At 63.8% G+C, this 10,445-nt stretch overlaps 1 protein-coding gene across 2 annotated transcripts; it reads left to right on the plus strand.

Annotated features, from left to right (window-relative positions):
* Nucleotides 1-58: 58 nt before the first annotated feature.
* MAVS (mitochondrial antiviral signaling protein) lies at nucleotides 59-10,115 on the plus strand. 2 transcript variants are annotated; one of them, XM_044684719.1, is made up of 8 exons: nucleotides 59-198; nucleotides 1,488-1,617; nucleotides 2,073-2,247; nucleotides 3,057-3,286; nucleotides 4,016-4,166; nucleotides 6,352-6,366; nucleotides 7,515-7,697; nucleotides 8,240-10,115. In XM_044684719.1, exons 2-8 carry the CDS (start codon nucleotides 1,501-1,503, stop codon nucleotides 8,797-8,799), a joined length of 1,431 nt encoding a protein of 476 aa, XP_044540654.1. In that variant the 5' UTR covers nucleotides 59-198; nucleotides 1,488-1,500; the 3' UTR covers nucleotides 8,800-10,115. The 2 variants fall into 2 exon arrangements, with proteins under 2 accessions (XP_044540654.1, XP_044540655.1); XM_044684720.1 differs by lacking the exon at nucleotides 6,352-6,366 and having other exon boundaries at nucleotides 7,515-7,669; nucleotides 8,263-10,115.
* Nucleotides 10,116-10,445: the final 330 nt, after the last annotated feature.

Here is a 10,445-nt window from a genome sequence, read left to right on the forward strand (position 1 = left end):
ATTCCAGGCTGCTGCTCCACAGACCCTCCACGGACCCTTCTCTTGTCCATCTCCTCAGGCTGCTCTCCCTGGGCCCATCGAGGTGACCAGGACCTTTGGGAGGTGAGGCTTTACCCGAAGAATGAAGCTCTGACAAGGCAGCTGCAGGCCCTCGAGTCCCCACGCCTGGCCCGCTCTCCCGCTCTCCTGACGGAAAAGGTACGGCGGATTCAGGAAAGGTGGCCGGGCACAGGCAGTGTCACCGTTTAACCCTCCCCTTCCCTCTTAGAAGCAGTGCTCTGGGTTGGCTCCAAGGCAGAAGAGCCGTAAGGGCTAGGCAGTGGGGGTGAAGTGACTTGCCCAGGGTCACCCAGCTAGGGAGTGGCTGAGGCCAGATTTGAATCCAGGACCTCCCGTCTCTGGGCCTGATATTTGCCGATGACCCAGTGCAGGCGGGAACAGGTGACATCCAGGGTGGGCGGCCGAACGTTAGACACGATCTCCGAGGATAAGTGGAAAGTTTTACTCTCAGCTTCCAAAAGCAACAAGACAAGATGGAGCGAGAGAAGCGGACAGCAGTTCAGTGGCTGGCTTCGCGGAGAGGGGTCAGTGGATCCTGGCTCGGTAGGAGCTTACTGTAGGGGACAGAGAAGCGAGCGCTTTCTTAGGCCTCCTTACGTGGCACGACGTGGGGAGAAGCAGGTGGAGGCCTGTGTTGGGGGGGGCATGCTTTAGGAAGTTGGATGGTCCCCTGGACAGTAGCCGGAGGAAGGGGACCAGGAAGGTGACCGGCCCCCAGAGAGAGGCTGGCGAGGCTCCCAAGAGAAGATGGAGGGGCCTCCGGCGGGCCCAGACTTCTGTTTCTCTGGCTGGGCCCGAGGAAGGTCTCAGGGGCTGCCGCGCCGTAGATACGTTTTTAGCTTTGACGCCAGAACATCGTCACAGAACCATCCCGAGAGAAGGGGACTGTCTCGGGCCAAGGTGGGTTCTCAACCCCTCGTCTGGATTCTTGCTCAGGTGTTGGCTGGACCAGGTGGCCTCTGAGGTTCCTTCCAACTCCGACATTCTGTAATTGGTTTGAAAGGGATCAGAGGTCATTTGGTCCATCCCTCTGCCTCCGAAGCAGACTTCGCAGCCAGCCTGGACCGAGCAGGATTGTGGAAGGTCTTCGGCAGAAGAGAAACCAAGCTGGCAAGGAGGGCAGCCTGGATTCGGGGCTCTCCCCAGCGTCCTCAGCGGACAACTGTCGACCCTTCCACAGTGGGATGGCTCAGCGGTTCGTGGCCGGCGGTCGGCCAGCATCGTTGCCGGCTCTCCCCAGGAGGGCAGCTTTAGATGAAGGAACTCCGAAGGCGGTTCGGGCTCGCTTGCAAGTCTCGCCTCCCACCTGCCCCCATTTCACACGGGGACAGAGAACTCATTTCTGGGTGCCCTCGGGTTCGAGCCGGCGCTCTCGGCCACGTCCGTCGCGCCGCAGAGCCGTTGAGGCCGTCCTTTCTCCCCTGCAGGGCCTGCGCCGCCATGACTCTGGCCGAGGACCGAACCGAGCAGTACATTCGCTTCCATCTCAGTGACTTCTTCCGTATCGACGTCCTGGAGATCCTGTCCCACCTGCCCTGCCTCACCGTCGCTGACCAGGTAGGCCAGATCAGAAGACGAGGCCGTTTTCACCGCAGAGCTCTTCCCCTCTCCCTCCCTTCTTTATTTGTTTGTAAGCCCTTACTGTCTGCTTCAGTGTCCATTCGGAGTCAGAATCTGGGCAAGGGATGAAGGGACTTAGGCAGGGTCACACAGCCAGGACGGATCTGAGATCAGATTGGAACCCAGGACTTTCCGATGCCAGGCCTGGTGCTCTGTCCACTGGGCCATCCAGCTGCCCCTTTCCTTCACTCTTTAGCAGATAGATTTGGGGGACGCGAAGGCCCTGAAGAGTCCCTAACCCTGAGCCGCCGCCTCCCCTCTCCCGGTCCTCGGCCTCCCCCATCCCAGGCTTGGCTGCCGGGATTGCCGGGCCCCGCCTGCTCTCGGGGAGCCTCCCTCGGGAGTCCAGGCCTCTGGGCCAGAGCCGGAGACCAGCCCGCCTTGTCCTCTAGGATGAGATCCGAGCCTTCCACGAGCGCCACGGCAACCGGCACAGCGTGTGGAAGCTCTTCGAGCACCTCCGGAAGCGCTCCAACTGGGTGACCTTCCTCATCGCCGCCCTCAACGAGTGCGAGCTGGCCGATCTGGCCCACGTCATCGCCAGCGTCTACGCCGCCAACCAGCCCCGTGAGTGCCGCCCACGCGTCTGGCTGTCTGGCTGTGGGCCTGTCTGTCTGTCCCCTCTTTGGATCGTCGCTTGCTCGCTATCGCACCCTCCTGTCCTAGCATTGGAGGCCAGACTTGGACCCAGGACCTCCCGGCTCTGGGCCTGCCTGTCCGCCCTCTGAGCCACCCGCAGCCCCGTGTCATCCTTCTGTGGTCTGTCTGTCTGCCTCGCTGTCCTTCTAGCCGTGTTCCAGGCCCGGCAGCGCCTTCCACACACTCCCCTTCTGTCCTCCGGGGAAGCCAGTAGGAACGAGGCCGGCGTTCCTCGAGCCGAATTTAGAGGGAAGCTCCTGGGCAAAGGGCCGAAGCTTTGGGATTGGGGGCTCCCCCGAAGCCCGGTCCCCGCTCCCACGCTTCCTTTCCAGGGCCTGCCAGAGGGGAGTCGCTTCCATTCCCACCATGTTTGGAGCCCCAGCCTGTGGGCTTTGGGCCTCAGTTTCCTTCTTTGGTCTCAGGTCCGCCCCAGTCTCGTGCTCCTTCTCCCACTGCCCGCCTTCCAGGCCTCCTCCCACACGGCCCCATCAGTCATCCTGTAAACCTCAGGGCTGCCCCCTTTCCCACAAGTCCTTCCCTACGGGTGTTGGGGCTCCACCGCCTCCTGCCCTCTGTCCCCCCCGGCTGCGAGGGCCACCAGCCTCTCCTGCCACTCGCCCTGCTCGGAGGGCCTCCAGGAGGAAGAGGTCAGGAGGATGCCGTTGACCCGCTTGTCACTCATGGCCCTGCGTGACTCGTGGGGTCTTTTCAGCTCGCTCCCTGCCTCCTTCCTGCAGGGTCCCGGAGCCATCCTGTTCCACCCGGGGTCCCAGACAGAAACGCCCAGGCGTCCCCGAACACCCCGCCACCTCCTGGCCCCCCGGAGCCCCCCCCACCTGCACAGGCAGCCAGCCCTCTGCCCGACAGCCTCTACAATGGTTACCCAGAAGAGGCGAGGAGTGAGGAGGCTAAGAGAGGCCCCGGAGTCCCCGTCCAGGACTCGCAGCAGGCTGGGTTCAAGACAGGGGTACGTACGCCCCGCCCCTCCGTCGGACCCCGTCTTCAGGGTGAGCCTGAGAGCCGCAGGCTTTCTCCCTGCTCTCCTTTCCGTGAAGAACGGAGCCCTGAAGGCTGGGAAAGAGCAGGCGGGAATCCACCAACCAGAGTTTTTAAACCACATATGTCGGGGCGGCTCGGCAGGCCGGGGGGCGGGCAGGGAGCCGGGCCAGAGCCGGGGCGTCCTGGGTGCGAAGGCTCCCTACGTGGGCCCGATCAAATAGGAAAGTGTGTGGTCAGGAACAAGCAAGGTCATCCTCGGGGCACCGCGGAGGGCTGAGACGTTCTGAAAGGCGGGTCAGACTCGGGAGGGACGTCCTCGCAGGGTCTGTTCGGGCCGAAGCTCGAGCACACGGGGGCTCTGGGGGGCTCTGGGGGGCTGTGCTGGTGTCAGGACTCCCAGAGGGGCGGATGGAGAGTGGGGGATGGGCTCGGGGGTTCTGCTGTGGGCGGCAGGGCCGAGGGGGCTCCCCGGGGCATCCTCGTGCTCAGGCGGCCCCTGCACCCCCAAACTGCTGGGCACTTGGGACAAGGACGTTCCCCTCGTCACAGATGAGGAGGCTGAGGCTCAGAGAAGGCCACTCTAGTGGGTGTCTGAGTTGGGGTTCCCGGGGCTCGGCTCAAAGAGCAGCGCCTTCCTCAGGCTCCTCTTGTTCGTTTCTGAAGACAGACCTCATGGCGAATGTGTTCCCTTTCTTAGGGCTCAGGGGCAGCCCCGAATCCTGCCCACTCTGGGGACACATCCAGGAACCCCCGAAGCTCCCCTGGACACTCTCCTTCCTCAGCTCCTGTCCCTGCAGTGACGGGGAAACCCCCCAAGGCTCGTGGAGGATCGGGGGACGGCCCCCCAGGTAAGACCCCATTCCTGGTGCCCCCGTCGGGGAGACCACCCTGAGAGGCAAGGAGGGACACTCCTAGAACGTCCTGCTGGGCCATCCCCAGCCTGATGGGCCGAGGGGCGGCCAGAGGCCGGGCAGGGACCTGGGCAGGGACCTGGACCCGGAACTGGAGGGGAGGCCCCGAGGGCTCCCGCGGCAGGGCCAGGACTCGCCTCTGGGCCTCCGACAGAGGAGTCGGGATGCTTTCCATGGTTGTGGTCTGTCCATGTCGAAAGCCTCCTTTGGGGTAACCATAATGCCAGGGTGGAGGAGAACCTCCGCTCTGGTGTTGGCTTCGGGGCCGGCCTGGGCTCGGGCTCCACAGAAACATCGCTCTGACGTTTTTATGGCCGAGTGTCAGCCCGGGGCATCGTGGGCCGCACTTGGGGCTGGGCTGCGGGTTCAGTGCCAGGAAGCCCTCCAGGATACTCTGAGACTTTGCTTAGCAGGCCGGGGCTTCCTGGTAGGGCTCTTTTCTCTTTTGTTTAGCCCTGGTCTCCGGCCTGGGAATCGATGTTAATGACCCTCCCAGAGGCAGAGGAGCAGCAAGGGCCAGGCTGGCAGGGTTAAGTGACTTGCCCAGGGCCACCTGGCTAGGAACGTTATTGCGGTGGTGCTTAGCCTGGCGCCTGGCACAGAGTAGCATTCGATACATTGTCTGAGTCGTTCCTCCGTCAGATCTCTGGGGACCAGCAGCCCCCCGATGTAAAGACTGAAATAGCCAAAAACTTAAGTGAAAAAATAAAGATGAGAAAAATAGAAGCAAGTCAGGCCTGACTTTTCAGACATCAGCTCTGGAAACTGAGAAATGGAACGGCTGAAGAAAGGCTGCTGGGCCCAACCGAGCCTCCCTCCGGTGTAGACAGGGTGCTGCAGCAGCGCCCCAGAACCAGGTGGAGCAGGAGAGCAGGGAAGGGCCCAGTCCAGGCTGTGCATTCTGAAATGAATGAGCTGAAAGCGGAAACCTGGGAAATCTTTAGATGCGAAGCAGAAAAGTGTCCTCAGGAGAGGCCAGCCAGGCGGAGCGAGAAAAAGAGTTGCAGACCGGCCAAGGCGGGCCGACATCCCTCCCGGGCCCTGGTGCCGGCCCAGAAGGGGCTCCGCCTGCCTGAAGAGGCTTCCTTCGTGCCTCCGGAAGAGCCAGACGAGGCTCAGACAGCTCACAAATGTCTGATCCTGCCCACTGCCTGGAGGCAGGAGAGGAAACTGAGGCAGAGAGAAGTTCAATGATTTGCCCAGGCCATGTGGCAAACCAGTCCGGAGCTAGATTCAAACTCGGGTCTTCCTGACTCCAAGCCAAGCCCGTCACTGTCCACAGAGCCACTTTGGCCCGATGTGTGTGTCTAACAGGCATCCGCCCACGTGGGGGTGGGAGACCACCCTGTCTCTGGGTTTGCAGGGAGGGGACCTGGGCGAGGCGCTGCTCCTCCCGAAGAGGAGGAAGGGCTGTGAGAAGCCGCCTGAGGAGGGGCTGGAGCCGGGCTTCTCCCAAGAGACCGAGAGGGCGGAGAAGAGGCAGTGAAGGAGCGAGAACACGGGGCGCCGTCGGGAGAACGTGGTGTGGCTTCCATGGCAGCTCCCCCTTGTTGGCATCCCGGCGTGCCTGCGCTCGGGATGGGTGTGAGACGTGCCGGGCGAGGCGCTCTGGGAGGAAGGCCAAGAAGCCGGGACGATGACCGAGGCAGAAGCGCAGGGGGAGGCCCTGAGGAGGTCCAGGGCCTGGCCAGAGAGGCTGTGGCACCGCATCTTTCTCCGTTGACCTGCCTCCACCTGGGGTCCTTCTTGGAAAGGGGGCGGAATCGTAACCAGAAAGGCGGCCTGTGGTCCGGCTAGGGCTCTCCCCAGCAGGGAGGGAAGGGCATGGCCGCCGCCTCAGAACGGGGGCCCAGCTGGTCCTGGGCTTGGGGAAACGTGTTTCAGGTGAGAATCACAGACTAAGATCCGGCGGGAAGGTCCGCCCCAGGAGGACGGGGAACGATCCAAAGGGAAAAGACTCCCCTGGCTGGCAGAGAGCGAGGCGGGCGTCCAGGAAACGGGGGCCTAACTTGGGTTTTTGTCAGAGGCCGTGACCGAAGGGGGCCGCGAAGGCGGCAGGGAATGAGAAGAGGAGGGAGCGGCAGACAGGGAGCTCCAGTAAGGAAGTGCAGTGAATAGGAAGCTAGCATCAAGGGTCGTGAGGCCTGGGTTCAAATCCTGCCTCCGTGCCGCTCCTAGGACCCGGGTGCTCCAGGCGGCTCTCCAGGCTTCAGAGAAGGGGCCCCAAACACTGCTAAAGGGAGGTTCCTCCACAGGAATTCTCTCCCGATGGCCACAAATCCAGGCTGAAAGGGGGAGGAGCTCTGGAGTGACGGCTCGCACCTGAGGGGACACGGAGGGCGGCTGATGGGTGCTGCACCCTCGGGAGGGGCCTCCCGGCCCAGGGACTGCGGGGAGTGGGGAGGCCTCTCACACTCTCACATGCTCCTGGGGTCTGGCTTGGAGCCCGGCACCAGCTGACGTCCGTAGGGTGGCAGGACAGACGGGATCCTTCCCAAACAGTTTTCGGGATGGCCCTGGCAGGAGGGACAACGGCCTTCTGGACAGACTGACGGCTGGAGCCTCGCTCTGAATCAAATCCATGGAAATCCAATAAGAGGGCGGCGACGTGGCTAAAGATAGGCGGTCCTGGGTTCAAGTGTGACCTCAGACGTCCTAGTTGGGTGACCCTGGGGGAGTCACCCAGCCCCAGGCCTGGCCCTGACGCTCTTCTGCCTTGGAGCCAGCATGCAGCATGAGATGAGAGGGAGGGCACAAAGGTCGGCCCCCCATCCAGCCTCAGCACGGAGGCCTCGTAGAGCTTTTGAGCCTGCTCTTCCGGCCTCACGGCTTAGCCCAGGGCAGCTCAGGTGCTCCCCAGGAGCGGGGACTGCAGTGCCCAACATTAGAGGGGTTCAGGCGGCCATGCTCGTCCCCAAGGCACAGATGACCAGCCCTCCCAGAGCGGAGGCTCCCTTGGGCCTTCAGGCAGCAGCCAGGCAGATGGTGGGCCCCCCAACAGCTTTAGGGTTCGGGGCCTCATGTTCTTGCCTCAGTGTTTCCGTGCCTTCTTAGAACCCCCATCCGCCGGCAGCCCCCCCTTTCAGGGGCCTCTCCTGGGGGGCCTCAGTCCCCTCAAGGCCTGCCTGTCCCCCCACCCAGGCTCTTCCCCGCCAGATAGCTGTCGGGTGTGTGCTGAGGGGCCGTCATGCACGTGGAGTTTGTGCGAGGACTGGTGGGAGGGAGGCGCCGGGCTGAAGCCTCCTGGCCCTGGGAAGCCTCAGCCGCCTGGGTGTCCCTCCGCAGCTCCCAGAGGCCCCCTCTCTCCTTCGGCCTCCTTCGTGCCTCGCTCCACGCAGAAGGCCGGCCCGCTGTCTGCGCCTCAGCCGCCCCCTCCAGCACCGGAGGACCCCGAGAAGCCGCCGGGCCTGCCCGCCACCAGGATCCCCGGGCCTCCCAAGGTAACGTGGGCCTCCCTCCGCAGCGGGCGTCAGCCCACCCCAAGGGCCTTGCCAGGGCTCCCCACGCCCTTCTGTGGCCTTTCCCAACCCCGCAGGGCTCCTCGGCCTGGCCAGTTCCCATCTAACGGATTCCCCCCCCACCGTGGTTGTTCCCAGGTGGGCTTCAGGGAATGAGGTCGGAGCCCCTGGTGCCCCCCGGGGCCTGCCTCTTTCTACCCTGAAAAGGGATCCGTTGGGGCTGGCCTCGGCTCCCTCGAGGGCACAGCTTTGGGGTGCAGGTTCCCTGGCTAGCCTCTGGCCCCCACACTCCCTGTGGGCTTTGGGGCTCCTGACTTTCAGGGCCAGGTTTGTGGCGGTCCGAGCCGGGCTCTTTACCCAGAATGGCTCAGTGTGTGGCGGGAGCCAGAAGCGGGGGGCTTCAGGGGCCGAGGGAGCCCTGGGCCGGGTCCTCCACCTGCTCCCACCCCCACGTCCCAAGTGACTGCCACAGTCCCCAAGAGGATGGGCGATCAAGGCTCCAAGCACAGGGGGTTTGGGGTTCCACGGATGCTCTCCTGCTCCCCAACACAGCCCGGCCTCTCTTTTCCTTGCAGGCACCATCTTCGGCCCCGAAGTTCCCCAGCTCTTCCCGGCCTGCTCCCTCCTCGAACCCTGGGCCGGCCCCGTTGGGGCTTCCCAGTGTGGAAGAGGACATGAGCAAACCGGGGGTGCTTCTGTCAACGCCTGACCCCCCCTACTCTGGCGGCTCTGAGCGCCTTTTATTCGACAGCTCTCTGAGCGGGGGGTCCCTCCACAGCCCCAGCTCAGAGAACACCCCTGAGGAGAACGACTACTTCTCCGTCACCAACATGCCTTCCCTCGGGAAACCGGGGCCTGCTGGCTCCCCCAAACAGCCTGGGGGCTCCGAGAACCCCTCCCTGAGAACCTTTGAGCTCCAAGTTAGTGAGAGGCCTGGCGCGGACCTCCACGCAGGCCATCCTGGATCGGGTCCCACATCCAGCGCCGCCGCAGCCTCGGCCAGCCCCGAGCCCAAGCCGGGGGGCTCCTGGGGCGTGTGGATGGGCTCGGCCGTGGCCGCGGCGCTCTTCTCCATGGCCTTGGCCTTCCTGTACAGGCGCATCCAGAGATAAGGAGCCTCCAAGGGGCCCAGCCAGGGTTGGGGAGAGGCCTCACACCACTAGATGGTGTGCAGAGGCTTGGGGGGGTCTCGGACCCTCACCCCAGGCCGGGTGACTGATGCCCGCGTGCCTGTTTTCTCATCTGTCCTCGCTCAGTCGTGGCCAACTTCTGGGACCCTCCGTGGAGTTTTCTTGGCAAAGATCCCGGAGTGGTTGGCCATTTCCTTCTTGTTACAGATGAGGAAACTGAGGCAGATGGGCTTAGTGACTCGCCCAGGGCCACCCAGCTAGCAAGTGTCTGCAATTAGTGCCTTAGAGCCCTGGGCCTAGAGAGCTCCCAGTGCATCCCCGTCCTCACACTTTGTGCCTGGAGCTGGCCAAGGGGTCCGGCTGTTCCCTGGCCTCTGGACAGTGTCTGGCCAGTCATGACGGCTCCAGAAGGGCCTGAATGACCGACCTAGGAGGGAGAGAGAGAGAGAGAAGAGCCCCTGCGGGAGGCGAGCCCCCCATCAGTGTGTGCTGCCCCCCTCAGCTCCTCGGCCCTCTTACTGAGTGACTGCCCCCGCCCCCCCCAGCTAGGTCTGCCAAATGAGAACCCTTCAGGGACCCCTGCCTCCCGCCCTGTGCCTTCCCCTCCGCCAGGGGCTCTCCACGGCTGCCCCAGGCCCAGGCGAGCTCCCTCTGGGCTGCTGCTCATCCCCCCAAGCTCCCCCCCATCCCCTTCAGTCACCGCTTCATTCCTCCTCCCCTCTGGCTCATGCCCATCTTCTCAGGCCACAGGTGGGGAGTGGGAGGTCTTGGGTTCCGATGAGGCTCTGCCTTCTCAGGTCCTTAGACAGGCCACTTGCTGGGCCTCAGTTTCTTCAGCTGTCACACAAGGATTAGCTGGGCTCCAGACGGGGCTCCCCCATCCGTTCTAGACACCACCAACAGATTAACACTCAACAGCTGCTGCCTGAGAGCCCGCACCTGTGCTGCTCTGTTGAGGGGGGGCCCCCCATCTCTCCAGCATTCAGGGCAGCCCCCCTCCGAGAGGGCCCCCCCCATCTCTCCAGCCTCCCCCAGCATTCAGGGCCCACTCGGTTTGTGCTTGTTACTTTGGCTCCCAGCAGCCCCGGGGGTGCCCTCGCTAGTGTCCCGTCCTCCTCCCAGGACCCCTGCTGGCACCTGTGACAAGGCCACCATCCTGGGGAGATCTCTGGAAGCGGGGGTTTCCGCCAGGACCCCCTGGAGCCGGCAAGCCAAGGCTGACAGGAAAGGCCGGTGGGCTGCGGGGATCCCTGTGCATTGCTTGTCGTATCTACAATAAAGCGGTTTGGAGACATTGACGGCAGGGGGTGCTGGTGTCACTGGCCGCCAGGGCCCCCCACCGGGACTGGGGGGAGGGAGGGGATGGACCGAAGCCCCGAAGAGGCTCCCGCCCTTCCATCCGCACAGATGCTAAGTCCTCCCCAGCTTCTAGCAGTGAGCTAAAGGATCTTTGGGCAAGTGAAGAAACTGAGGCACAGAGGGCCAGTGACTTAGCTAAGGTCGCACAAAAAGCGCTCGGGGAGGTCGGGTGCGGAGAGCCTTTGTTCCGAGTGCCGGATAGATGGCCCTGGAGCTGCCGGCCAGCTGAGTGTGCCCGCCGGCATGCTCCGTGGCCTTGAGCCACCTCA

The sequence above is a fragment of the Gracilinanus agilis genome, unplaced genomic scaffold, assembly GCF_016433145.1.
Source record: "Gracilinanus agilis isolate LMUSP501 unplaced genomic scaffold, AgileGrace unplaced_scaffold55355, whole genome shotgun sequence".
NCBI classification, from domain to species: Eukaryota; Metazoa; Chordata; class Mammalia; order Didelphimorphia; family Didelphidae; genus Gracilinanus; species Gracilinanus agilis.

Excerpts from the sequence above, each read along its gene's own strand:
- MAVS (XM_044684719.1), top strand. The coding sequence starts at position 1,501 with ATGACTCTGGCCGAGGACCGAACCGAGCAGTACATTCGCTTCCATCTC. Across the intron at positions 2,248-3,056 it reads CTACGCCGCCAACCAGCCCC|GGTCCCGGAGCCATCCTGTT; the intron begins GTGAGTGCCGCC and ends TCCTTCCTGCAG. Across the intron at positions 3,287-4,015 it reads AGGCTGGGTTCAAGACAGGG|GGCTCAGGGGCAGCCCCGAA; the intron begins GTACGTACGCCC and ends TCCCTTTCTTAG.